General features: G+C 57.1%; 4 protein-coding genes across 7 annotated transcripts; 2 read left to right on the forward strand and 2 right to left on the reverse strand.

The window, feature by feature from the left end:
* Window positions 1-352: 352 nt before the first annotated feature.
* Window positions 353-1770, forward strand: GPBAR1 (G protein-coupled bile acid receptor 1; the record flags this gene model as incomplete). The annotated part of the gene is made up of 2 exons (XM_082840988.1): window positions 353-438; window positions 736-1770. Exons 1-2 carry the CDS (start codon window positions 373-375, stop codon window positions 1768-1770), a joined length of 1101 nt encoding a protein of 366 aa, XP_082697114.1. The 5' UTR covers window positions 353-372.
* Window positions 1771-2165: 395 nt separating this feature from the next.
* On the reverse strand, window positions 2166-7181 carry AAMP (angio associated migratory cell protein). Of its 2 annotated transcripts, none has more exons than XM_082841107.1 (11): window positions 6993-7181; window positions 6379-6531; window positions 5530-5649; window positions 4854-4993; window positions 4456-4600; window positions 4095-4178; window positions 3880-3995; window positions 3616-3719; window positions 3404-3494; window positions 3055-3209; window positions 2166-2661 (listed from the first exon to the last, which is right to left on the reverse strand). In XM_082841107.1, the coding sequence occupies exons 1-11, from the start codon at window positions 7111-7113 to the stop codon at window positions 2586-2588; spliced, it is 1305 nt and encodes a 434-aa protein (XP_082697233.1). In that variant the 5' UTR covers window positions 7114-7181; the 3' UTR covers window positions 2166-2585. The 2 variants fall into 2 exon arrangements, with proteins under 2 accessions (XP_082697233.1, XP_082697232.1); XM_082841106.1 differs by having other exon boundaries at window positions 6379-6534.
* A 374-nt stretch (window positions 7182-7555) lies between these two features.
* LOC309963398 (putative hydrolase PNKD) lies at window positions 7556-9995 on the forward strand. Its single transcript, XM_082841730.1, has 3 exons — window positions 7556-7629; window positions 8390-8558; window positions 9642-9995. Exons 1-3 carry the CDS (start codon window positions 7563-7565, stop codon window positions 9856-9858), a joined length of 453 nt encoding a protein of 150 aa, XP_082697856.1. The 5' UTR covers window positions 7556-7562; the 3' UTR covers window positions 9859-9995.
* A 738-nt stretch (window positions 9996-10733) lies between these two features.
* TMBIM1 (transmembrane BAX inhibitor motif containing 1) lies at window positions 10734-27012 on the reverse strand. 3 transcript variants are annotated; one of them, XM_082841334.1, is made up of 12 exons: window positions 26938-27012; window positions 18130-18362; window positions 16824-16924; window positions 15963-16027; window positions 15695-15748; window positions 15233-15283; window positions 14665-14704; window positions 14379-14416; window positions 14114-14201; window positions 13703-13798; window positions 12603-12656; window positions 10734-12192 (listed from the first exon to the last, which is right to left on the reverse strand). In XM_082841334.1, exons 2-12 carry the CDS (start codon window positions 18320-18322, stop codon window positions 12046-12048), a joined length of 927 nt encoding a protein of 308 aa, XP_082697460.1. In that variant the 5' UTR covers window positions 18323-18362; window positions 26938-27012; the 3' UTR covers window positions 10734-12045. The 3 variants fall into 3 exon arrangements, with proteins under 3 accessions (XP_082697460.1, XP_082697459.1, XP_082697461.1); XM_082841333.1 differs by lacking the exon at window positions 26938-27012 and adding an exon at window positions 24003-24221; XM_082841335.1 differs by lacking the exon at window positions 26938-27012 and adding an exon at window positions 20888-21012.
* Between the last annotated feature and the right edge of the window lie 458 nt (window positions 27013-27470).

Here is a 27470-nt window from a genome sequence, read left to right on the forward strand (position 1 = left end):
GATGGAGGGGAGGTGCAAGGGACCGGGCAACCCCTTGCTGCCACCCATTGCCCTGGCCTCATCACTAACTCAGTGAGCCCTGCCTCAGGGTGACTTCTGCCCCTACCTGCACCCCGAATCCTTAGCAACCTACCACCTCTTATTGCACGGGTGCCCACGAGCCTGCGAGCATCTGAAGACAAGGACCGCCCTCCTTCATTTAGCACCCACCCCGAGTCCCTTGTCCCGGCTCTGGCCCCAGCCCGAAGGAGGCCATCAACTGTTGGCTGGCCAGAGGACCACTACACACCAGCCAGACCCTATCCTATCCTGTCAGCTAATGTGTTAGATGCCTCACCCGGTGGAGGCAGGAATGGTCAAAATGCTTTGGGGATGGGTGGGTCCACTTTTCAGCCTAAACAGAGGCATAAACACAGCTGCCCAGAGAGGACCAGACAGATAACAGAAATGGGCCGACGGGGCTGGGTGGGGACTGTGGGAGCTGTCTGAAGGCAGCCACAACTCAACTCCAGCTGGTTGCTATCATACAGGCAGGACCTGATTTTTTTTAAGCCCAAAATATGAATTTTTATGTAAATTTTAATTGGCAATTCATTGGGGGGAAAATGTGTATCAGCAAACAGGATATGGCCCACAGTCTGTTGGTCTGCGACCTCTGGATTAATGTGCAGCCTTGCCGAGCAGACAGTGACCTGCAGCCCCACCCTAACTCCGGTTGCCCCATCTTCCGTCTAGGCACGCCCGCTGCTGCTCCAGGTCTCCCCCGTCCCCAGGCCCAAGATGACACCCAACAGCACCAGGGAGATGCCCAGCCCCATTCCCGCAGGGGCCCTGGGGCTCTCCCTGGCCCTGGCAAGCCTCATCGTCGCTGCCAACCTGTTCCTGGCCCTGGGCATCGCCAGGGACCACCGCCTGCGCGGCCCACCCGCTGGCTGCTTCTTCCTGAGCCTGCTGCTGGCCGGGCTGCTCACCGGGCTGGCGCTGCCCGTGCTGCCAGGCCTATGGAACCAGAGCCGCCGAGGCTACTGGTCCTGCCTCTTCCTCTACTTGGCTCCCAATTTCTCCTTCCTCTCCCTGCTTGCCAACCTCCTGCTGGTGCACGGGGAGCGCTACATGGCAGTGCTGCGGCCTCTGCGGCCCCGCGGGAGCACCCGGATGGCCCTGCTCCTCACCTGGGCTGGCCCCCTGCTCTTTGCCAGCCTGCCTGCCCTGGGCTGGAACCACTGGGCCCCTGGGGCCAACTGCAGCTCCCAGGCTGTCTTCCCAGCCCCCTACCTCTACCTCGAAGTCTATGGGGTCCTGCTGCCCGCCGTGGGCGCTGCCGCCCTTCTCTCGGTCCACGTGCTGGCCACCGCCCGCCGTCAGCTGCAGGACATCCGCCGGCTGGAGCGGGCCGTGTGCCGCGGCGCGCCCTCGGCCCTGGCCCGCGCCCTCACCTGGCGGCAGGCCAGGGCACAGGCTGGAGCCACGTTGCTCTTCGGGCTGTGCTGGGGGCCCTACGTGGCCACCCTGCTCCTCTCCGTCCTGGCCTATGAGCAGCGCCCGCCGCTGGGGCCCGGAACTCTGCTGTCCCTCATCTCCCTGGGCAGCGCCAGTGCGGCGGCCGTGCCCGTGGCCATGGGGCTGGGTGATCAGCGCTACACGGCCCCCTGGAGGGCGGCCGCCCAGAAGTGGCTCCGGGTGCTGCGGGGAAGACCCCAGGGCAGTCCTGGACCCAGCCCCGCCTACCACACCAGCAACCAGAGCAGCATGGACCTCGACTTGAACTAGGGGAGGGGCCCCTGCTCGTTCCTACTAGAAGCATCCGTCCATCTTGGCCACCAAGCCCATCTCCACTTATCCCCGCACCTCTGGATCAGAGACCCTGCCCCTATATGACCCCACCCTGACTGAATAAAGCTCCCCTGGCTCCCAGCTGTGGTTATCTCATTCCACATCTTAGCAAGGGAGGGACAGGCGAGCAGCTGCGGAAAGAACCTAGAGGATCCAGGGAGATTCCAGTTCCAGACAGGCAGGCAGCTAGCTGTAGGTGAGGATGCTGCTGCCTGAGGGGGTGAGCTGAGGCACCTTGAGATCCAGCAGATGTGGCAGGGAGCCTCACCCCGACACGCCCCTCACTGGTTCCTCCTCATGTCCGGCCACCACGAAATCCACACAGACACGTCTCTGGGAAGTATATTTTATTTACATTTTTAAAATCTGTTAACTAATATCTCTTCCTCCTTTCCGCCCCCAGAGACTTGGGAAGGGAAAGAGCGGGAACTTCGAAGACCTACTCCCCACATACAAATACACACCCCCATGGCTCACACCAGCAAAGGAAGTGAAAGAGAAAGAGGGCTGAACCTCCCTCTGAAGGGCGTGCCAGGTCTGGGCGAGGACTAGGAGGGAGAGGGCGGGAAGGAGGGGCCCGAGGGGTGGGACTCTTAAGAGAAGAAAGGGACAGAGAGGGGGCAAGTCAGTTTGAAGTGGTTGGAAAGTGAGTCCGAGGCCCGTCCCCTCCTCTTCCCTCCTACCCTACCACCTCTGCTGATGGGGATCTCTGTGCCCCCTCCACACCAGACACAAAGCAGAGGCTGCAGCTGTTAGCGGTCAGGCCTCTGGACACAAAATACTTTTGCTTTGTGGTCTCCTGATGTGGTCACCACCAGGGAGGCATCTCTGTGGACAGAAGACACAGCTGGGAGGGACTGGAAGACCTCGGGCCCACCCCAGGCCCACCACCCAGGGACCCTCTGGGGACCTCCTGCAGCTCATCCTCAACTCCAGACCCCTAGTGCCTGGCGCTGGGCGGACCCACACCCAGTGAACACGCCTGAAGCCAGCAACCGGCAAGGGGATCAGAGGAGAGCCGCCCGCATGGGGGAAGGGGTCCCAGCCCCTGCGCCCAGGGGATGAGATGTGAGGCCGCACCGTCAACGGAAGATGACTCCAGGCAGGCCCAGGCCTTGGGGCCCAGCTGCCCCCTACACCCTAAGGACCCTGTGACACCCCCATGGGCTATTCCCACCTTCCAAACACACAGAGACCCCAGCCCTTGCCCAATTCACTTACTTGCTGAGAGCAAAGTCCAGGATCTCGGCCGTGTGGCCCCGGTAGTCAGTAAGCAGGCGGCCGGTCCGAGCGTCCCAGAGGCGCACAATGCCATCCAGGCTGCAAGTGTAAACCACGGCGGTGCCTGCCTCCCACAGCAGCTGCACGATGCCCGACTGCAGCAGGGTACGGCAGAAGCGGCGTGCGGTCAGGGGCGGGAGAGCTGACAGGCATCTGCTCCCACCTCTCAAGGAAGGAGGGAGGGACTATGGGCCATAGGGAAGGACCACACAGGAGCCAGGTCTGGGGCAGACGCTCCCAGAGACCTGGGATTCCCATGGCCGTGGCCATGGCTCCAGGCTGCCTGTACCTGGTGCTGACACTGGTGCCTGAGGGTCTGCGTAGACAGGTCATAGATGGCCAAGGTCCCATCCAGGTAGCCAACAGCTGCCAGAGGCATCCTGGGCAGAGGAGAGTATCACGACAGCTTGTGGAGGGACCTGGACTCGGGGTCCCCCAGCCCAGGCCCCCTCCCCCAAGCCCCCTGCTCTCGTGTCAGGCTGAGGCCCCGCTCACACTCACACACTGCAAAAGCCCAAGGACTCCACGGAGTTGGACTCACTCTCCTCCCCTTCTCCCAGATTGGGCTGGGAGGCCACGGTCTCGGGTCTGAAAACGCCCACCACCTATAAGCCAGGGGAGAGGATCAGAGAAGAGCCTGGAAACATGGTCCTCTATTAAGAGAAGAAAGGCAGTGGGGCAAGGAGGCTGGGTGAAAAATAAGAGACAAAGGGGAGGAGACGCAGAAAGCGGAGGCCCCAGAGCCAGGCTCCAGGTCCCACTCACCTTGCCAGTGGTGGCACTGACCAGCTTGGCCTGGCAGTCCACAGAGCCAGTGAGGATCAGGCTGCCGTCCTGGTTGGTGGCAACACAGGTCAGAGGGCCTTGGTGACCCTCGGTCCCTAGGATGAAGCAGAGGAGTAAGTCGGATTTCATCCTGTCCCAGGTCTCAGCCCCTGCCCCACAAAGGCCTAGGTTAACACCTTCCCCACCCCAGATACCTTTTAGTACATGGATAGAGTTTCCCTGCTTCAGGTCCCAAACCCGGATGGTACCATCTTCATAGCCGACCACAGCTCGCTTCCCTAAAGGGCCAGAGATGGAGATGGGGAGAGAACAGATAGCACACTCAGACACCTCAGCAGGGGAGGGAGGGGATGGGGGCAAGGAAGTGAGGGAACACACAGCGCCCCAGGGAAGACCCAGTCCCGGGTGGAAAGGGGGAGCTGTCTGCTCTGGGGCCTGGGAGGTCAGTGCTCCCAAGAGCAGGCCTCAGAGTTTGCTGGCGGTGGCCCAGGAGGGAGCCAGGGAGACGCGTAACCCTGGTCCCCACCTCTCTGCACTCAGGAAAGCTGCTCTCACCATCAGGGAGGACTCGGCCACAGGTGGCTGGGCAGTTGGGGCCCTGGAAGGTCTTGCAGTCACCATTCGGGACCTTCCACATCCAGGTGTTGCCGTCAGCCGTGCCCGCCAGTAGGACAGGTGCCCGAGAGTGCCACTCCATCCACTGGGCAGAGACAAAGGCTCAAGAGGGAGGCCCCTCACCTCATCTCACCTAGGAGTCTGCCCCATGAGCTCTGCCAAGTTTTCCCCGCTTCTGAGTCAGCAGGGACATCCCAGGGAATGGGCCTAGACATTCTTGCTGTACTCTGGGAGCGGACCGGCTCAGAGCTGGCTTGGTCTGCTCAAGGTGGCACGGACCCCCAGGGTCTCACCCCTCCCCCGGCCCTCAGAGTTGAATCCCACTCTGATGATCTCACCTCCAGATCTCCTGCTTCAAAGGACCAGACCTCCTCCTTGGTGTCCACCTGCCACACTTTTAAGAGGCCACTCATGTCCCCTGTGGCCACCAGGGTAGAGTCGTGGCTGAAAGCAGCACAGGTCACAGAGTCTTTGTGGCCTGCAGAGAAGCGTGGGCAGGAAGAGAAGAGAGCATCAGCGTACCTGGTGCTGGGGACACGGGACTCAGGTATCTGGCCCCCAGAAAGGACCAGCTGGGAAAAAAAAGGATGGATCCAAACTCAGAAAAACTCAGAAAAAAGGATGGGTCCAAACTCAGAGCTGCTCCAGAAGCCAACATCCCCATGTCTCCCCAGGGGAGACACTGCTGGCCCCCCACTCAACCATGTATAGCCCAGGCCTATGTCTTCCCCATTCTGTCCGTTCCACATCTCTGCCTGAAATACTCACAGCCTCCTTCCTGCCCCAATTCTCCTTCACTAGTGTCACCTCCTCCCAGGCCTTTCCCTGACTCCCTCAGCCAATCAGTGCCTCCCTCCCCTATGCCCACAACAGACCATTTTATTCTTTGGGGCCCTCAGGCCAAGTATAGAGCTGGCAAAACGGGAGTCCATAAATGGCTATTGGATGCACAACCGCTGCAGGCCAGCCCCCTAAGACCTCCAAAGGGGCAGGACCTCACCCAGGCCCGCTCACCTGCACACTCAAAGAGCAGTTCCCCATCGCTGAGCCTCCACACAAAAGCTTTGTCATCTTCGCCCCCTGTCACTGCCAAGGTGTTGGTCTTGGGGTCCAGGCTCACACAAAACACAGATGCTGTCCCAAGAGATACTCCATGAGTAAGGAGACAGGGCTCCCACCCAGGATTCTGTCCTTCGGGACCTTTGGGAAGCCCACCCCCTTCCACCCAAAGTAACACTTCTTTCCTCCTGGAAAAGAAGGGCGCATCCAAGTTCTTCTAAGTTTCAAGCATCAGGTTGTTGGAGAAATCCCTCCCCAAGCTTGCCGAACTCTAAGTCCTTCTCCAGGACAGATCCCCCTTCAGTGCTGTTCCCTTCACCACCCCACACTGATGCCATGGACAAGAGAAAGGTACATGTGCAGCGCTTACAATTCTCAGCATGGGATGCCACCAGTCTGGGGTCTGAGTGAGGAAAGCGTCATGTTACTGGTTCCTTATTAAGAGTTAATATTTAAGAGGATTATCTAAAACATGCTCCAAAAGGTACTATTACCTGTAATTCACAATAAAAGAACTTTTACCAGTGACAACTTTTTAAAAGGAAACTAAAACCCAGAGACTTTAATAAAGATCATAAACAGACGAGTAGCTGGGATAGGATTTGAACCCAAGTGTCTCAACTGACTCCAGGAGCCAAGCTCTCCTCCATTCCATCATACTGCCCCCCTACCTGTGAGCTCCTCCAGGGCAAGGCCAGCATTTTCCCACCGCTGTGTCCCTCATAATGCTCCCGACACAGCGGATGGCTGATGCTCAAATGCCCACCTGGACTGGGTTTACGATGGATCTCCTCAGAGACCTACCCGAGTGCAATGCAAAGGTGACTTCGCTATCGTCTGGGCCCTCCATGCTGCCGACCACCCCTTCCTGGGGTTCCAGAACCCAGCCCTCCTCATTGCCATCTTCCTCTTCCTCTTCCTCAAAGTCCACATCTTCCATCTCCTGGGCCAGATCGTCTGCTTTGGGGAGAGGGTTAAAAGATGGGGTTCGGCAGGCGGTAAGAGGGATAGGAAGTGCGGGGAGGCTGGGGTGGTCGTGTGGCAAGAGGGCAAGGTGAGGTCAGACAGAAGGGGTGAAGCGGCAGGGGGAGGGGGCGTATGGGACGGAGGACAGGAGAGGTCTGTGGACCTGGGGTTGGCCAGGGACCGTGTGGGAAGGGAGGAGCGAGGGAATGATGGGAAGGGGGGGTGTGTGAGGGGAAGGGCCAGGGGAGGCGTCAGAGGAACCCCCACCCCGGCCAGGCCTGAGAACTAAGTGTGGGGTTGGGGGAGAGGGGAAGGGCGAAGGAGGTCGGTAGGAATGACCGGTGGGGTGGCGGGTGGTGGGGTGGGGGTGGGGTGGGGAGAGAGAGAAGCAGGGGTCAAAGGCCAGTGGTGAGCGCCTCCTGTCCCGTGGCCCGAGGATCGGCAGCTCTCACCCGGGTCCGGCGGACCGGGATCCAGTTCTACCACCTCGATAATCTCTTCATCACCATGGAAGCTTAGGGTCTCCAGTGGAGGGGTGTCAGCGGTGGCCCCGCTTTCCGATTCGGACTCCATGCGGCGCAAGCGGCGAACCCACTTCTCTGGGCCCAAACGCCTCCCAGAGTCAGTTCTGCGCGACGACGCGGAACTCGAGCCCCTCCTCCCGGGAGGAAGTAGGCGTAGGCGACTCCCCGGCAGGGAGAGCGACGGCCTCTCGACCAATAGAGAAGGGGGTGGGCTGGCTTAACCACCAATCACAGGGCAGAGTTGGGAGACGGAGCCGGGGCGTGGAGAGGAGAACCCAACTCCGCCCGACCTGACTCCGCCCCCAACAGGAGGGCAACAAGCGAGCGTGCGCGCCTCCGGGGTATCTCCTGGGAATAGTAGTTCTCTCGGGTCTGTTCCGCGGGCTTCTGGGAGATGTAGTTTCTGCTCTGTAGGCTGGACGGGAAGAGCGGGGGAGGCCCCTTACGCAAACTACAATTCCCGGCGGGGAGCGCGGTGAAGGGGGGTGGGTTCTGAACATGGCGGCGGTGGTAGCTGCTACGGCGCTGAAGGGCCGGGGGGCGAGAAATGCCCGCGTCCTCCGGGGTAAGGAGAGGGACCCCGGGGAGGGCCGGACTGCAGGGGGCACCCTTTTACTCACATCCCGCTCGGCGATAGGAGGAGGTCAGGGCTGTCGATTACTGCCCGAACCCCTCTGCAGGATCTTAAAGAGTCTGGGAGCTAAAAGATGCTCTCTAGAGGTCACCCAGTCCATCCCTTAGCCTTCCCGTTACACGACACCTCTGGGGTCTTGCAGCGAAAGGGAGCCCCAAGGAAGCCTTTTAGACTCCCGTGCTCCAGGTGTTTCACACTCACCGCAGTGCAGAGGAAAGAGCCCTGGGCTTCTGGAGGCTTGGGTTCTAGCCCCGGATAATTAGCAGTTTGACCTTGGGCGAAGCAGTTCGTCTCTTGGGGCTTCAGTTTCCTCTTCTATAAAATGAGGGGATAGAGTAGACTACCTTTAAGCTCCCTTCCAGTACTAACATTCTGCAGTTTGAAAACCATTTCTCGGATTTCCTTCATACGTCTCAATGTGAGCCCCACTGCAGTCCTTCACATCCTGTCGTCTGATGAGATGAAGAACAGCGAAGCTCGCTCTCCTGGCACCAGGGTGATGAGCCCGCAGTGACGTGGAAGTGGCTTTCAAAGGTGCCACCTCGATGGCGATTTTCCCATTTCCCTCTGGACTTTCCCTGGTACTTGTTACTCCAAACTGCAGTCACTCCCCTTCCTCAGATCTCAGCCATTCCTTCCCCGGGCTTTCTTCTCACCTTCTCTTACCTACCTTCCTTGCCTCCATCCACAGGGATTCTCTCAGGAGCCACAGCTAACAAGGCTTCCCAGAACAGGACCCGGGCACTGCAAAGCCACAGCTCCCCAGAGTGCAAGGAGGAGCCTGAGCCCCTATCCCCTGAACTGGAATACATTCCCAGAAAGAGGGGCAAGAACCCAATGAAAGCTGTGGGACTAGCCTGGTGAGTTTTAACTAACCCTTTGCCCACCAGTGGGGAGTGGCATCAGGGGAGGGTGGAACCCAGAAACTTCTCCAAGTTTCAGGTGGTGAGCTGAATCCAAGGTTGCGGAGACCGGATTGCTGGGTGTGAGGACTGGAATCTCAGAGGACTGGGGCAGGGGAGGGAGTTGGGAAAGTATGTGAAATTGGAGAGATAGTGGGTTTTCTGTGGAGTGAGCTGAGCTAATCTGATTCATATTTGGGTCCCTGGCCTCATCCTCTCTTTTGGGAGCTTGGGGCAAGACCCAATTGAGATTTTAATGGAGATTTAATTGAGATCACGCGAGATTGTATTAGTTGTATAGTAGTAGCACCTACAAGGTGTTCAGTGCATTGTTATTTGAATCTGACTCTGATCTTAATACGTATTATTGATCAATATTAAAAGAAAAAAAGGGGGGAAATTAACATTTTTTCCAGCACCTAAGGTGTGCCAGTACTTTATCATGTAATGTTTTAGTCTTTCTGAGATAAATAGGACATCCCCATTTTACAGAGGAGGGAACTGAGGCTCAGAGCTGGATTCTCACCAGGTCTTGTGACTCCATGACCTTTCCCCACACTGAAGTGCCTCCCACGTAGCAGTTACTCAGATTAAGAAGGGGAGTCTGGGAGGAGGTATGGGGTGGTTTAGGCAGAGGGAATCTTTGCCAGGACTTGGAGAGGGAAAGAGGATGGGCTGTCTGGAAAATCATGCACAGTTGCTACAGCAGGAGATGGCAGGGCTCATGCTGAGGAGTGTCAGGCTAAAGGGGAAAGTAATGACGAGGTGGGCAGAGACCCAACCACACTGGCCCTTTTGTGCCATGCCTAGGAGTTTGAACTTGGTCAGGAAGTGATAAGAGAGCTATTATGTGGTTTTGAGCAGGGCAGCGACAGGATCTGATTCGAGTGGGACCCTCCAGCAGCCAGCACAGAGGCTGAATAGATGCGAGTGGTATTGCAGTGTTCGTGCAATTGGTGAGGCTGGAATGAGATTCTCCCCAGCTCCTCTGGCTCAGGCTTGGCCCCTCCCCAAACCCCGTGCACATCTCCCCACCCCTAGGGCCATCGGCTTCCCCTGTGGTATCCTCCTCTTCATCCTCACCAAGCGGGAAGTGGACAAGGACCGTTTGAAGCAGATGAAGGCTCGGCAGAACATGCGGGCATCCAACACGGGCGAGTATGAGAGCCAGAGGTTCAGGGCCTCCTCCCATCATGCCCCGACTCCTGAAGATGGGTCCCCGGGTGCAGTGGTGAGGAACACTGCCACCCTCCCCTAGACTGTATTGATTGTGGTCTCCAGACTGTCAAGTCCTTTCTGGTCTTTGCCTCTGAGGCCCACCAGAGGGCGCATGAAGCCCAGGCTGCTGCCAGCCCCATCCCTCCCAAGAAACCAGCCAAAGGCAAATAAAGTTACTGAGTGTTTGAGTGGAAAGGAACCAGGACTGGGTTTGTGAGTCCCTTGGGATGGGAGGGGCAGAGTGTGGGGTTGGTTACTCATGTGTGCTCCCTCTCACAGAAGCCTCAGTGTTCCAGGCTGAATGGTTGGGGAAACCACAGAGACTTAAGTACAAGCCTAGGCTCAGGCCCTGGGGACCAAGCCCTCAGAGCTGCTGGCCAGGAGGGTGGGGTTCCATTCAGCCTAAACAAATAATAAAGAGAATCAAAGAAGGCGTTCAGGGTGTGGAGGTTAAAAAAGCACTTAATCCTCTTGGCTGAGTCCAAATGACTCAACCTCTCTGGGCCTCAGTTTCCTTGTTCGTTACGAGGGATTGAACTAGTGATTTCTAAGGCAGGAGTTCTAAACCTGAACGTTGTGGTCCGTCCCCACCCCCACGCCCCATATGTGAAATCGTGTGTACACATAGTTTTGAGGGGAAGAGAATTCATGGCTCTCATGCACTTTTGTAAAGGGTCCGTGGTGCAGAAAAGGTCATGTGCAATGGCTCTGAGCGGCCCCTGCCAGACCTGGGGTTGAGGGTTGAGCCATCCATCACCAGGAAGCGCTGGGACAAAGTAGACTTGGTTATCGTAGAAAAGGTAAACGATACAAGCCAGAACGCAAAGCTAGGATGCGGATGCACTGGGCAGAGCCAGACAAGTTCTCCCAGAGCTGACGACACCTTAAAGTGAAGAAAACCAGAGCCAAACAGGGTTTTACCTTCTAAACGTTAAACTTTATTACATTTCTGGTTATGTCCTTATTTGGGATATATTTAGGACCAAATACTTAATAGAGGAGCCCTAATTATACCCTTGGGCTGACTGGGTCTCCACCCCAGCCCATAGAGTGACCCTTGTCCCCCTTCCCCATTCCAGCTTGAGGCACTTGGTGTCATGAAGAAAGCGGTAGCTGGCTGGAGAGACGGGGCCCAAGTCTTAAATCCCCCAAGCGTGAGTTAACAAACTAAGAAGGGCGTCTCCTTCCTCTTGGGCCCCCCCCCCCGAGTTAGCAGAAGGGAAGAGCCATGGGCACCACACTAAGCTTCCGTATCTCTCAGGGTGGGGGACCCCAAGGCACTTCCCCTGCCTACACCCCCGTCTCTCTTCACCCTGGTTGCTTCCTGACCACACGGCCAGGAAGTGGTGATCATACACCCCATCCCATCTCCTGACCTTTGTCCCTCACCTTCTGCTGTGAGCAGCCTGAGCACAGGAAGCAGGAGGTCCCTCTGACTAGAGATCTCAGAAGCACCAGGGAGGCCCCAGGCAGCTTTGGAGAATGGGGACCAGGTGGCCGCAGAGGGGCCTGCACTACCACCACAAGCCGTGAGGAAGCCCCGGAGAGATGCTGCTCTGTCCTGGCCTCTGCGCTTGGCTTTGCTCGCTCTCCTCTTCCTCCCCACCCGAAACCCAGAAGATCAGTATATATGTGCTGTCGAAAGAAGAGGCTGAATGAAGCAGGGGAGACCCACGGGCACAAACCCCCTCTACCTTCCTGAGTCAGAAGGCGCCAAGGTTGCCGAAGAAGTACAGGATAATGCCTATGCGTCCAGGAGGCGGGGGCAAAGCTCTCTGGCTTTGCAGGGGGCTGAGAGAGGAAACAGCTCCAGCTATCAAGTCCAGAAGCCCGAGGCAGAAGTGGGAGAGGAAACCCCATCACCAGAAAGTCCCTCCTACCTCTCATATTCCATTTTAGCTATCAGATAGGCTCTTTTCATCCCTCCCCACTCCAACCCCAACTGTTAAGGATTTGGTGCCCCATAGTGGGCGGAGGGAGAATGCACATCTTTGGCCCAGTTCCTGCCAAGTCCACTAAGGGCAAGAGTGAGTTAGTCCCTAGTTCCTCCAACCCCACCAAGTACCTACACATCCACAGCCAGAGAGGCTACCCATCCCCGGACAGAAAGGAAAATGGGCATATTACTTGAGGGGAAGGAAAGGGGTCTAGGCCCAGACCCAGATCACAGGGCCCAGCCCTCTAGGGAAAGAAAAGTCCAAGGGTAGGGCGGAACGGGAGGTGCTCCTTAATCGCGATTCCCCAGGAGCTGCAGCACAAAGGTGAAGATGTAGACAATGTCTGTGTAGATCTGCAGGGCGCCGGTGATGTAGTCCTCCGGGCTGATGGTGTACCTCCGGTTCCCCAGGACCAGCTGTGTGTCGTAAGCCAGGAACTGCAGGACAGGAAGCCACACATGAGGACCCAGGGGCTCAGTGGTCAGCAGATCTGTCCTGGGAGCCTCTGGGCCATTAGATATGCTTAGGGAACACATTAATGAACAGCAGAACACGTGGTCTCTGCCATTAAAGCAGTTCACAGTCCAGAAGGGGAGACAGACACACCGTCTCCATAATACGGCCCACTGACAGTTCTCATAGCAGGCACAGTTCTCATAGCAGGCGGTGTGAACAAGAGATGACGGGAATGCCCAGAAAATCAGTGGAACCTCTGGACAGTAGGGAAAGGGAAGGGCGGCTGTGGCCTCACTCCCTGCCTCCCAAGCAGCCTACATTCACCATCCTCACAGTTCCTCCCCTCTGTCCCCTCAGCTCCCCTTCCTAGAGGGGGTGGGGTCTTACTCACCAAAGTGAAGCAAATGGCCCCCAAAGCAGCATAGAGCATGTGCAGCCAGTAAACCTGGGGAGAAAGGACAGGGATGGCATTAGAAATCTTAGCATAGCTTGGACTGAGGCAGGCCCTCAGGACCATCTTCCCCCCCGGATGTCTGGCCAAGTGCGAAGATCCAGGAAGCTAGCTACGTGAAAGGACTACTTCTACCTTCCAGATCCCGGGAGAAGTTAAGAATAGTAACATATATGGTAGAGAAAACAGAGGCCATCGTCCAATGCCCATATAAAACCAATCACAGCATCCTTTAGCCTAGCCAGTCTCCAAAGTTAGTCAAGGTACAGAGGTGTCCACTACGCTCTGGAAGAAAGAAAATGGTTGAGTTCTAGCTCCGGGAGGGGCAGACCCAGGCATGCACCGCTTGAAGAGCCCCATCACCTTCACCCTAGTCATGGTCAGCCTTCAATAGACCGTGTTCCTGCAGCCCAGCCTGGGAGGGACAGACTAAAGGAGAGGGCTGGGAGGGAAGCCCCCCAGCCACCCTGATAAACAGCGGAGTCAGGGAGCACCCCCAGGGCAGCCCTGCTCAACAGCCCTCCAGGGGCCTGTCCACAGAAGGGCAGGGCCAGCCATGGTCAAGTGGGCAGGCGGCCCTCCCATTCATGTGCTTCCCCTTTCAGCACTGTTCTCCCCTCCCCGCCACGAAGCTCCCCTCAGCCTAGGGGCCTCACACGCTGCCCCTCCCGCTGACTGGAATAAAAGAAGAGTTAGATACAGTGATCGCTAAGGTCTCTTCCACCCAAGCCCATCTTCTCGGTCCTCTGGGTGCCTCTGGCAACCTGCCTCTGAGAACCTGGTCTCAGCTGTCAGATCTAACCACTGCTTCCCAGAGGAATCCCATGATGCTGTCCAGGGCCTCAGGTGCTACGGCTCCCAGGACCTGCCATTTCGAAAGATACCCCAGTCCAGAGGATGACGCTTCAGCGTGGGTGCCTTTGCCAGCCAGTCGAGAGGTTCTAGAAGCCAGAGGCCTGTGGGGCCTGCTACACCACCATATACAGAAAGTCTGCCCTGGGCACTGGGTTCAGTGACTCCAGCTCTCCTGGGACACTCACATATTGGAAGGACAGCACGATGGCACTGACAATGCCAGTCACCATCATCACAATCCCCAGGACACAGAAGAGGCCTGTGCACGAGGTGAAGTCCACCTGCCAGGAAGAGAGGGGGAGGCACGTGTCAGACGGGCCACCTGGCCCAGCCATCCAGGCCCTCCCTCTTCCTCCAGGGAGTCCCAGTGCTGCTTCCTGGGGGCCATGGGAGTGACCGCGACATTCTAAGGACAGACATAGGAAGCAGTTTTGTGGATGTAGTTGTGAAGGGAAGGGGATTAAGGTCTCTGAGAGAAATGCCTGGCATAGGGGTGTGGGCCCTTCCAGGCCTGCTCATGTGCCAAGCCCGGAAGGCCAGGTCTGTATAAAACAGGGGGATGGGGTGGCCAGGGAAGGGCCCTCCGGTGCCCTCACCTTGGTCTGGAAGCAGAAGATGGTGACTGAAATGGACACCACAGCAGTGATGATCATTGCAATGATGACGGCTTTGGTGTCATACACACTGCAGGGAAGGAGTTGAGAGAGGCCAGAGGCATATGCCACACACGAATGACTCCAAAACTACTACTTCTGGAAGCATCGTGCCCAGAATCCACCCATAAAGGTGGCTGCCAGCCCAGAGATGCCCCACGCTCCCCTATAAAACACACCACCGTGTAGTAACTGTCCTTGAACGTACCTGGAAATGGTGCCGGTCATGTAGCCCATGGCAAGAGTCTGAGGGAAGGACAGAGACCAGAGTGAGACACTTAAGAAGAGAGCCGGAGCCCCGGAGGCACGGCCAGGAGGGTTTGCCAGAGCTGACGATACGTGTGACTGAGTAGGAAAGCCCGGGGGGACCAAGGGCAGGGGTCAGGGTAAGGTCGGGGAGAGAGCTAGGGACATCTTCCACCACGGCCTGCCATCCCTTCCCTGGGACCAGCCCTCCCTCACCATCTCCACACCCTGGACCTTTCTAGACTCACAAAGAGGGTCAGCAGGATAAGGTTCCATGGGAAACGGCGTCTGAAGGGAAAGAAACCATAGTTAAGTGGTGTGGGGCCGACCAGGTCTCAGAGGCTCCATTAGCAGAAGGAGACTCTTGGCTTATGTGCCTGGAGAATTAGGCCTGGACTTGGGGGAGGCGAGGCTGGCATGGCCCTTGATACCTACTCAGGTGTCTGTGCAGGGACAAGAGGGACAATAGGACAGACCTGGGCTGTGGAGCCACAAAGACCTGGATTTGTTTGCAGCTCTCTGACTACCTGTGTGACTGTGAGAAAGTTCCTCGGCCTCTCTGAGCCTTGGGTTCTTCCTATTTGTTAAATAGTTTAAGTGCTACACATCTTGCAGGGTAGCTGTAAGAATAACAGCTAGATAGCTAAATAGATCCCACACACGGCAGGCACTCTGCACACAGCCGAACGATAGCCACCACCATCATCATCATCACTGCCGGTACGTCTCCACTTAGCTGCTCTAAGGAATCCCCTTTCTGTGCAAAACAGCCCCACACCCCCATCCCTTCCCACTGTCTAAGTCTCTGGGACTCACCTGGGTCCCTCGCAGCAGGCAAGGGTCAGGTACGTGGCCAGGAACACAGCACTGGGGAGAAGAGACAGGGAAGTAGTCTCCAGACCCCCTCTGCCCCTTGGCCCCCTCCCGGCCCAGCCTGGCGGCACTCACCACACCGGCAGGCTGGAGGTCCAGAGGGCTATCTAGAAGTGTGAGGGGAAGCTACCCAGCCAGGGACACTGAGGACATCTGTAACAGGGGGTTTGGCCAGGGAGGAGGCTGCCAGAACACGGGGATGGTCCCGCAGGACGCACGTCGACACCAGTCCCCCACCCCTGGCTCTCAGGAGTTCCGTGACGCTTACACTCAGTGGCACACACCCCACTTCCCAGCACAGCTGGGAGGGCCCCTCTCCAAAAGGATCTGATCCCTGCCCCGAAAAGCTGGTCAGCTGCCACCCCTCCTCTCCTGGCCCCCGTGCAGGGAGCAGCACAGACTCACTAGGATGCGTAGTAGACGGCCAGGTTTGCCCTCACGAACTCGCTGACGGGCTTCCTGTGGAGCAGGGGGGACAAGAGAGGAGTCACACCGCGGCTTGTCTGCCTCCCTGCCGAGGCCCTGCCCCCTCTTCTCTAATCGCCCACATCCCAGCTCCTCTTCCAGTCCCTCTGAGTTGAGGGCCCACCCCAAGCCACACTCCCAGCAGGTGACCCAGAGCCCAGGACCCCAGAGCTACTTCCCAGCGGTGCAGAGAGGCCTAGAGACTCACACAAAGGTGAAGATAGCGATGATGGCCACCGTGATGAGCAGCTGGATGGAGATGATGGTGTAAACCTGGAACACAGGCAGTGGTGGGGAGCACGGTCACCACCCTGCACTCCTGGACTCTCCCCAGGAAGCAGCCGGGCCCTGAGACCAAGGAGCCCCAAAGACCTTACCACCCTAGCCCTGGCCCCTCTTTCAGAGCTAGGGAGGAGTCTCCTGCCTCATTCTGAAGGATCTACTCTTACTCCTCTTCCACTTGGGAGCCTGCCCCAGCTGCAGCTTGGCAGGCAGGCCGCCCCCAGTAAGGGCTCAGATGCTGTACACGCCCCCAGCAGGGCTGACCCCCACCCCCCACTGCCCCCTGTCCTCTCCCCCTCCCTGCCCAGCACCTGGCCTGCACTGTCACTCACTGCCCTACCTCTGCCCCCTGCCTCACCGCACTCCCAGGTTCAGCATCCGCGCCTACAGCGGTTCAGCCCGACATTGGTCAGGTATCTGTCCACCCTGAGCAGGTGCTGGGCAGACGTGAGACGTGGGGGCAGGGGCTGTGAGCTAGTGCAATCAGTTCTGGCTTCAAGTTGCTCCCGTCTAACAGGAGAAGGAAGTTTGCAGGGGGCAGAACACTTCAGCAGAAGCTGCCCAGATTTTCCCAGATTGAATCTGCCCCCCAAAACAAGGTCAAGGAACAGAGGAACAAAAGGTGGGCGAACACAGGTTAGAGGAACTGGGGTCCCCTTTGAGGAGAGTGCAGGGCTACAGAGGACCCAGAAGGCAGCAGCACCTGTGCGTGGAAACGAGTGTCCCCCGGCTCCGTTCCCCCAGCCCCAGGGGCCCAGGTTCACCGGCCTCCCAACCCATATCTCACCTTTTGGATGAAGGCGTGTCGGACTTTCCTGTCACCCCACTCTCCAGATTCGAAGTTGTCACTCACAGCTCTCTCCTCCCCATCATAGCCCTGGCCTGAGCCTGGGGACAGATCACATATGACCAACTGGGGACCTGGGACGTGTGGCCTCGATCCCCAAGCCTCCACGGGACTATCTCACAGTCTCAGGTATCTCCAGCCAAAAGACATGTGTTACAACTCAGGAACTCCCCAGCCAGGTTCTCTAGGTACCTTCCACGTGACCAGAGCTGGTACCACAGGGAGCAGCGTACCCCTGGCCAAAGGGGGCTTAGGTGTGACCACTCCGTCAGCATGTATTTACTGAGGGGTGTGAACACCTGTGGTCACTGCCATCAAGGGGACACGACCTCATGAGGAATCTAGGCAAGCGCGGGGCAGAGGGGCTGGCGGAGTCAGAGCGGGGACTCAGGGGTGGAAGGAGGAAAAGGAAGATAGAAACAGCGCACGTGTGTGGAGGATGGAGAACCGAGTGTGCAGACTGATCTACATCAGGCAAACATTAGGACTCGGGGAAAACAGAAACATCAGGGGTGTGTGTGCACAGGACGAGGCGTGACCATAAATGTGACTGATGTACCAATATTCACACCAGAACACGTACGGCCAGATGACAGCTGGCTGTGCTCCAGGATTCCAGAGATGCTGCAGGGGCTCAACACATTCTTTGAATGCCTCTTTGGGAGCTGCTTTCAAAATCCGCATGTGAGCCACACAGGAAAATCTCACCACATTCTAATCTCATCTCATTTCTGACCAAATTTACCAGCCATGATGTTTATCAAGCATCCAAACGACTTCTGGATGTTGGCGAAAATCAGATGCTACCTTAAGAGATGAGGATTTGTCAGCACCGAGAATATTAAAAAAGAAAAAGTGCTTTGGGTTCCAAAGGCAGCTCCTAAGGAAGTGGGGAGTGTAGGTGGGGTGGCAGCTGCCTCGCTGGGCAATGGAAGCGGCCTCCTCGGGTCGCAGCTCTGAAGGAATTAATTACTTCACCAGCCACTTTCTCCTCTGATGTGTAAGTTCTGGTGTGTGTCTTACGGACCCAGTCTCCTTTCTGAATAAAGGGGCTGGCAGGTGGTCCGGGGGGCTAGGAGCTGAAGGAAAAAGCAGGGAGGTAACAAAGATGGGGAAACAGAAGGAGAGAGCTAAAGAGAAGATGAAAAAAGGGATAAAGGAAGTTGAGAAGGAAGGAAGGGAAGTAGCTTCAGTGCTATGAGTATTGCCTCCTCCCACCCACCCCCACTGCCCTTCAGGGACTCACCATAGTTCATGGGCGTCGGGTGGATGGGGGGCATAGGCTGTGGGTAGCCAGCAGGGTGACCGTAGCCAGGCTGTGGGTAGGCAGGGTACCCACCAGGCAGGACAGATGGCTGCCCGTAGACCCCCGGGGGCAGAGCGTCAGGGTACAGGGGGTTGCGGTCCTCATACGGAGGGGGGGCACTGGGGTGGGACATGGTGGCTCACGGGCTGAGGGGAGACCCCAGCTGCTGGGACCTGAAAGAAAGACGAGAGAAGCAGTCATGAGTGCCCAGGCCCCGCTCACTCAGCCCCAATCCAGCCTGCCTCTGTGGAGAGGAAAGCCTCAGACTTCCTCTCCCCATCACAGCACATCATTTCCTGCCCACGGGCCACCGCCCCCATCCCCCCAGTACCACCCACCCCACCAGCTCAGCCCCTGCCCCTCTGCCTTCACGCCAGCCCTTTCTGTGTAGCCTCCTGCCACAGGAAGGCAGGAGACCGGGATTTAGTGCGGGAGCCCGAAGCAGTCGCTGGGCGTCAGTGGTATGAGAGCAGCGGGCCTGGGAACCACACCGCCCCCACCCCTGTGCTCACTTAAGAAGGCCTTCCAGTGACCAGGGAAGAAGCCCAATGGCCCCAGCAAAGCCACGGGTGAGTCACAGGGCCAGCTGGGACCCACTGAAGGGGTCAGCCCAGCACCCACAGCAGCTGGCAGGAGCTCCCGGCCTGAAAGGCAGCGCTGGGGGAGAGCCAAGGCCCAAAGCTGAAGACAACAAGCTAGCCCCAGGGCTGGAGCTGCCAGGCCCGGAGGAGGAGGGCCAACCGTGGCAGGCTGAGTCAGGGGCCACCCGAGAGGCCTGAGCAAGTGGGTGCACGGGGATGGCCCCTGGGGGTTGGGAGGCTGCACAGAAGAGCAGGCCAGAGACAGGACTTTCTGGTTCCTTCAAATAAGAGCCAAGGAGCGTCAGGCATGCGACAGCCCGTGGCTGCCACCACTCTCTTCGTGGCCTTGCCAGGGAGTGGGGTGCCAGGGAGTGCAGGGCCCCGAAGCCCCCAGGAGGGGGAGACACACGTTTCGAAAGCCAAGTGCCTGGTGTCCCTGTGATTCCTGCCTGTTTGCCCCCCGGGTTGGCGGCCAGGATAGGAGAGAGCGCGGAGGAGTCACGCCAGATCCAGCCAGTGCCTTCTCTGCGGGAGGAGAGCCCCACAGCCAGGGGAGGGCTGAGGAATGAGGAGAAGGGAACCCCAGAAACAGAGCCCAAAGGGACCCCAAAGTTGTACAGCCCCAGATGCTCAGCTCCACTAAGGGAATCCAGGCCCAGAACAGTGAAGTGACTCCCAAGATCACAGAACTAGCAAGTGGATGGCACAACCAGAACCGAGGTAGGCTGAAGGTCCTGGGTAGGCGTCCTCTATATTATGCTGTGCTCTCTAGGCCCTCTTATGCCAAACAAATGGCCTTGGGGCCTGGTGTTCCCCTCTGAGGTGGCAGAGATGAAGACTTGGGAAGAGCTAAGGAGGAGGTTCCTGGAAGGGCCCTAAGCCCTGAGAGAATCTGGGCCCCTTCACAGAGCCACCACCGGCCCCTAGAGTGTCTCCCAAGGGAAGAACTTCAGGACCCACAGGGAGAAAGCACGCCCAGATCGAGGTCAGCAGACATCCCAGAGCTCTGCCAGGAGGGCGGGAGAGCGGCCTCTCTTTTGAGGGCTCCCTGCAGAGTGCAGGCAGCAGATAAAGGATTGTCTTAACTCCTCTCTCGACTGGGATAACACAGAGAGGGGAAGGTAGCAGGGAGGGGCGGGGAGGAGGGCTCGAATAACAGGCCAAGTCAATGAGTTATTCTGAAGAAAGCTGTTCTCCATCTTCCCAGAGTGAATGGACCAGAACATCAAGAATGTGTCAGGTCAGAAATAAGAAAACCTTCCCGACAGTGAGGGTGTGACACAGCCATGGCGGAAGGCCCTGCATGGTGGGGTGGAGCACCCTGAGGAAACAGGGAGCGGAGAACGGGGAGACCCAACACTGAGTGGTGTGAGTTTAAGAAACAGGCATAGTAAGTGTTTTCGAAAATATTTTGGGTTTGTCAGGGTAGGATAACATTCATGAGCAGTTATAATACCTGCATCCCCTTAATAGACTTTTTTTAAAAAGGAAGGGAGAGAAACTGGACTCTCCTGCCCTGGGGCAAAAGGCTCCTTCTTCCGACAGCGCCCTCCCCCCCTCCCCTTCCAAACACCCCCCTTAACTCCACGGGAAGGACAGCATCCTGTCTGCGGGAAGCAGCACGGGTGGGCCACCTGTGGAGTAGGGTTATCTATCGTTACTGCCGTGGGCCCAGCTGACAACAGGCTAAACACGGCTGGCGAGACACTGGCAGGAAAGACCCTGTGATCGGAGGCCCCAGCCGAGTCACCTGACAGTGATGTCACCATGACCTGGTCCTGTCGGCTCCTCAGGGCGCACCTCTGTGAAATGAGGTGAGTGACCCAGATGATCTCTGAGCTCATTTCCAGCGCTAACGGACTGGGACTTATCTGACAAACCCAGTTACCCACGCGGGGCCTGCCCTTTGCCCCGCCAGCCAGATGCTCCACCCGCCAAGCCGGGCAGACAGGTCCCTCCCCAAACCAGAGAGTGAATCAGGGAGCTCGAGGCCGGCCTTGGGTAGGCCACCAGGACTCTGGGGTTCCGGTCCAGCACAGTGGGCCGCTGACTCATGAAGACGCCCTCTGCCCTCCCTCGCCCCTCCCTGTGACGCTTCTCTTTTCAGAGGAACTCACCAGTAGACCTCTCCGCAGGGAACACAGAAGCTCACAGTCCAGTTCTCTGCGGGCTTAGCCACCAGCCCGTGCTCACCAGAGACCGGCACTGACCACTTTACCTCACTATGCATCAGTTTCTCCATCTGGAAAGTGGGTTTAACACTATACCAGAGTTGTTATAAAAATTAAATGAGAAAATCTATGTAGAGCACTTAAAATAGTGCCTATCTTTAGTTATTATTTCATTAAATCCTTATGATAGCCCAACAGGGTGGATATGTTGTTATCCCTTTTTACAATAAAGAAATAGAGGCTTAGGAGAATTAAGTCACTTGCCCAAGGTTACTTAGCTAGGGTGTGATGAAGTCGGTCAGCTCCAGACCGACTCCAGGGCTCTTAATGTCTCTGCTCTCATCCTCGTTTGGACACCCTGCCTATCCGAACTTCACATCACTTCTCAAAGCTTCCCATCTCAGACCCTCTACTGACAAAAGAACGCTCACACAGCAAGTGGACGCTGAACCATTCAGCCCATTCCATCATCCCCGTGGTCCGCAAACCCTGTGCAACCACCAGGAGGAGAGAGAGTGGTCAGAGATGGAGATTCTTAAAGGTCATCACTGAAAGGAAACTCACTTATCTAAGGCAAGCTGACCCCTCCCTTTACCAGGAGCCAGCCACAGTGCAGGAGGAGGTAGAGTGACCTGTCCCTGGCCACAAAGTGGGGCCCGGGGCCAGGACTACATCCCAGCTCTCTGGTGTAGAGACCTGTGCGCCGGAGATGGAAAGAGTGTTCAGGCCAGTCAGGGGAGTAGCTAAGCTCAGTCACACTCCCCTCCGAGCAGAGGGGCAGGAACCTCAGGTCCAGGGCTGCCAGCATTGGCAGCTTCTGAGCCTTCTCCCTGGCCACGGCCTGACCTACATGGAGCGCTGGCCACTTCCACGTCATTAAGGCCTCAGCTAGGGATGAGGTTTGGGCCTGGCACGTGACTAGGTAGTAGGGAAAGGGAGAAGTGGTCGGTATTTACTTTCATGACTATGACTAAAGGTGGGAACCGCAGGAGAATGTGGCGTCCAAAGGGAAGGAGGGTAAAGAGGCAGGAGAAGATACAAAGTGAGTATGATTGATACCCAGAAACTAGAAACCAGGAATCAGGGCATCTGAGTTCCGCTGGTAGCTACTGGAGGGGCTCACAGTCTCCAGGGGCCAAAAAGGACCTTTAAGTTTCCCCATCGGAAGCCTGAATTTTCCTAAAATACAGCAGACATTCGGCTTCTGTTGTTGGCATACACACTCCAACAACAGGAAGCAAGCCTGTTCCATTGCTGGCAGCTCGAATCATTACAACATTCTTCCTCCCAATGCAGTTTATCAAGACATTCAGACTCCACCCCATCCTTGTCGAGTTAGATCTAAGCTTGCTCCCCATCTCATGACCCCATTCTCATGTCCCATCAGGAAGGAGCCAGAACCTCTCCTTTCTCCTGCATGACCCACAGGCCCAGCCATCGGAAGTGGGTGGGCTCAAACACAGGACTTGTTGGCTGTCAAGGATTTCAGAGGCAACCTTGGGGAAGCCACCTCCTTCCCCTGGCGCCGTCTCAGTGTGGCCAGCATGCTCCCAGCCAGCTGGGGCCCAGGTTCAGGCTCCCTGGGGGGCATCTGAAGGGTTAAGGCTCTGGAATCTGCTGAGAGGAAGCTGGAGCTACTGGGGTTACAGCAAGAGGGTGCCTGTGTATGTGTGTGTGTCGGAGGGAGGGGCGGAAAGGAGCAGCTGACTGGTCCAGGCAGCCTGCCCTCCTCCCTGCCAGGAACGGGTGCCCGGAGCCAGAATGGAAAGAATAGCTCAGAGTGCGCATCTCAGGAAACCCCACCCAGCCGGCACAGCAGCGCAGCCCCTGGCCTGCTGTGACCAGGCCTCTTGTGACAGCCTCCTTCCCTCCCTTTTCCTTTACCTACCCCAACTCCCCCAGCTCTTCACTCCCCTCCAAGCAAACACTTCACCCTCCTAACCCAGCACATAGCCAGGAGGGCAGAGGAGTAAAAAGATCCACCCGGGCGTGGCTGGGCACGCCACCAGGCCTGACGCACACAGACCAAGGGGCCCAGAATCAACTTATCCTTCTGTCCCCCTGGCCTCTGCGGTCAACAGGATGATGCCGAGAGGATCTAAAAACTGAAACGTCAGAGCTGGAATGAACTTTAGAAATCATCTGGTCATTTGACAGACCAGGAAACCCCAGAGCCATGAAAGTTCCTGCCCAGCCCGTGACAGGCCCTCTTGGTCATGGGTTTGGAACTTTCATTCCCAGCCCTGCCCGCTGTCTGAGAACTCAGAGTAACAGATGCCAGCGCACGCATTGCTGAGGCAGAGCCAGAACAAGTCCCCATCCCCCCAGTTCTCCATGCCCTCCTGCTCAGAAACAGATAAGGCTGCCAACCCATGACCTCCCTCCCACCCCGGGCTCTAACCAGGGTAGCCTCTCTCCAATCGGAAACTGAGAAGGTGGCTCCAGGCTCCAAGGAAGGGGAAGCCACCCTGGAGGGCATGGGAAGACCCAAGTACTAGGGTCCCCCCATCACCCTTCTCCAGGGGAGCAAAGCAGTGTCATCAGTGCAGGTGACCTTGGAGACCCCAGCCAAGCCAGTGGTCAGAACAGCTGGGGAGTGCAGATAAGGAAAGCAGACAGCAATAACCAGGGCTGGATGCAGCTTCAGAAACACAGCCCCATCCATCTCCTTTGTGTTTCATCTTCTCCTACCTTTTTCAGTTGAACTTCAAGATGAGGAGGGGGAAAGTCAGACAGATAATGAACAACCCACAGCAGAGAAGGGAGACAAACCCCTCCCTGCGGCGGGCAGGGAAGGAAGAGAACCACTTAGAGTAGCAAGTACCGTGTACTTACTACCGGCTACCAAGGATGTCTGCTCCTCGCAAGGGCCCTATGAGGGGCCTATCCTTATCCCTACCCTAAAGATGAGAAAACTGAAATTCGGAGAAAACCCGATCCAAGGTTCCCCAGCAGGCGAACAGCAGAGATAGGTCTGAACCCAGATCTGACGTCTGACTTCGAGTGCCCTTTGCCTTTACACCTGCCTGGAGCAAAAGCCCCGGAAGCCCCCGCCAGTCACCTGTGTGAAGAGGCTAACACCAACACGCGGGGCCAGCTGAGGTAGTGAAGACCTTTCTCGTTGACACCAATTCCTTTTCCCTCGTAGAAAGTTGACCTTTGCCAGAGCCCTGGGTTAGGAGGCAGGGAGCGGAGTTCTTGTCCTGGCTCTGGTCCTGACTCCACTGTGTGAGTCAGGGCTAGCCACCACACATCTCTGGACTCAAGTTTTCTCATCCGTAAAGCAAGCGCACTGAACCAAAAGATCAAAGTCCATTCGGACTCCAAGAGTCTCTACTTTTGAATGAACAGCCTAACAGACCAGAGCAGAAGGCTTCAGGGCGGAATGACTTGCTTCCTAAAGAATCTCCGCCGGATGTGAAAGTGGTCTGGAGGATGGCTACAGGGGCAGAGGCACAGGGCATGACCTGGGCCTGGGGGTGGCCATAACTCCCTCTCCTCCCAGACTGCCCTCTGGACCAGCATCTCCTGGGTCTCACTCACCACAGAGCCTGCAGAGAAACAGCGATACGCTGCAGAAGAGAAAGAGTACGAGGCAGGAAGGCAAGAGATCTGGGTTCAAGTTCTGACTCTGTCACTAACTAGTTGTGAGGATCCAGGCAAATGACCTCCTTTGGCCTCCTTTTCCCCCCAAATCAGCCCACATCGGGGAAAGGAAGAGGGATTAGTTACCCGAACCAGAGAGTGGAAAGCTAGACTCATCCAGCCAGGCATTTCCCAGACTGCCTTAAAGAGCACCGCCCCACGAGATGTTAATGGATGAGCTCAGAAACAGATAAGTCTGAAAAACAAGCCATATCCCCTTTTGGAAATTCACAAGGCGCAATGGCACAGGAAGCCTCTGAGAAGTTCTGCACTGAGCAAACGTGTTCGGCTTTGTTCCTGCAAACTTCCTTAAGGCTGGAACATTTGTATCAGGGCACACCTCGTTACCATCCTGTGGCGCGCTGGCCAGGCCACCTTTGTTTTACAGACTGACCTCAGAATGATTCATGTCCTAAGTCCTCATATCTTGAAACACCTGTCCTCACCCCCAGCCCCTCAGAATAGTCACATTCAGTACCAGGCAGGGCCCCTCACTCTCAGAGCCGGATCCTCTGCAAGGGGCCTTCCTCTGCCCTGTCCCCACAGCCGCTATAATCTCCAAAACGGGACTCACTGCCAAGGGCTGGGGGACATCTCCAACCAGCACAGAGCCAGGAGGCTGCGATCCCTTAACATCGCCTTCATGTGATAGGAAAAAATACCAATCATTACATACGAGAATAAGGACTCATTCTCATCCTCCTCCCTGACCCTCTAGGTACCTGGCACTGTGGCCTGTGGACTTCCGGGCATCATTTCTACTTTAAAACAAGGCCCAGGTTTTGGCCTAGATCCCCAGAATCAGGGTTGGAAGATTCTGTCAAGGCCATCCCCTCCACGGCATTCCCAACAGAATACTCCAGAAAGCCCACATCAGGGTTAACCATACCGTTAGCAGAGACCTTCTCCCCAGGTTGCTGTATGAGCTTCCACTCTGGCCCTTCCCGTGTGTGTCCCTTGCCTGGGGCTTCTGCTCTTTCTGAAGGGTCCAGGGTGACAAGTTTTGGGGATGGAAGCGCTCTTCCAGCTGAGCCATTCCCATGGGAGGAGGCTGAGCTGAGTCGGCTATTACCCCAGCTCATGAAGTGAGCTTCTCCCCACACCTGAGGTGTACCCTGTCATTACCTCTCTGAGGTGCCTGTTTTTACAGGTGAGACCCTGAGGTCACGGCACAAGATGACAGGAAGTCAGGGCACTTGACCCTGTGTGGTCCCACCACTACTTTCTAAGTTTTAAACTGGCTCTCTGGGTCCTCATGGCTGGAGAGGTGGGGAGAGCAGGCAGGTGAGGCGGAAGTACGGCTGCCCCCTGGCCCCTGACAAAGCAGCCCCAAGGGAGCGCTTAGCTCCTCCTGCCACCGCCGGCCAAGCCAAAGGCGCCAGCTTTGAAACCAAAGCTCACCAGTGAGATGAATATTTCAGAGCCCCAGAGAACTGGACACCCGAGGGACCTTCCATGACATCTGCCTCTGTCCCTGGTTTCCAGGCCTAACCCCCTCAACCCATGTCCAGGTTCCTCAGGGGGAACCCCAACCCCTGGATACCACACAGAGGCCACCGTGGGGTCAGAAGGGATGGTGACCCCCAGTGGACAAGAGCTGGTGCAGAACCCGCAAGATCAGGGCCGAGCCTCCCAGCAGCCTTCCTCTACTGCCCCTCCCGCTGTCCCGTCTCCACGGTTTTCCCCTTTCCCATTTTCCTGTTTGGTTTTTACTCCGGCCCAAAGAGGCCCGAGGAGGATAGTATTGGTACTTCCGGGTAGCTTTCTGAACCCAGTCTGAGGGCAAGTGGCTAGAAGGGTGTGGACTGAGGCAAAATCGTGGTGACAGAGGTGGCAGGTTCCCCACGCCAAGAATGGGGGCTGCTCATGGCTTCCACCCGGTCCCCAGCTCACTCAAATACTCGGTCACCCGTCTACACCAAAGCTGCCACCAGGGCGTGCAGAGCCAAGCCGAGGCCAGGCCAGGCCCTGGGCCGCCTCCCCTCCCCCTCCCACCAGCTTAAGGCCGTGACAGCCTTTATCCCACGCACAGCTGGCCACCCTGGGGCTGGCACTGTGGACACGCCCAGCGAGAGATACGCGCCAGGAAGCGGGGGACAGGACACCCTCAGACCCCGGCCCGATCGTGCCCACAACCCGCGGCTCGGCTCCCAAGGCTAAACAGGCGCCACTCGCCCGCCCGGGGCGCGCAGGGAAAGAGAAACTCCAAAGGTGAGGGAGACAGAGCCCCATTCTGGCCTACCGCGCACTCGAAGAAAGTTTGGGACCCCATCCCAGCGCCGCCCCAGCCCTGGCCGAGTCCCCGCCGGCCGCGGCCCCCCACTCCCGCCGGCCCCGGGCCCCTGGCTTGCCTGCCGCTCCCGACAGTGCGTCCGCGGGCTCCCGGTGTCGCAAGTTGGTCACCCCCTCGCAGGCCTGGACTGGACTGGTGTTCAATGCCCCGCCCCGTCGCGCCGGCCCCAGCCCGGCGCTGGGGTCCGCCCCGGTTCCGCCCGCGTCCCGCCCTGTTCGCGCTCCTCCCAAGTCCCTGAGGACTTACTAGTGTCTTCGGATTTTAAGGCAGTACGTAGTCATAGTTGGAAACTCAAAACTACAGGAAAAGATCAATTCTTCCCACTCCTCCCGACTCCCAGCGGCGAGAGCTTGCTTTTGATGCTTCTCTGCCTATATATATCTACGTGTTTTACTTGTTTTGTACGATGTTTTGCTTGTCGCTTTTTTTTTACTTCACATTTTTGCATGAACATTTTTCTTGTCACTAAATATTCTTCAAAAGCATAATTTTAAAGCCACAAAGTATTCTATCACACAGCTATTGCTGATTTATTAAATCGGTTTCCTACTTTTAAGGACATTTAAATTGTTTCCCATTTTTCTCATTATG

Source organism: Leucopleurus acutus, assembly GCF_964270905.1.
Source record: "Leucopleurus acutus genome assembly, chromosome: 6".
Taxonomy (NCBI): Eukaryota; Metazoa; Chordata; class Mammalia; order Artiodactyla; family Delphinidae; genus Leucopleurus; species Leucopleurus acutus.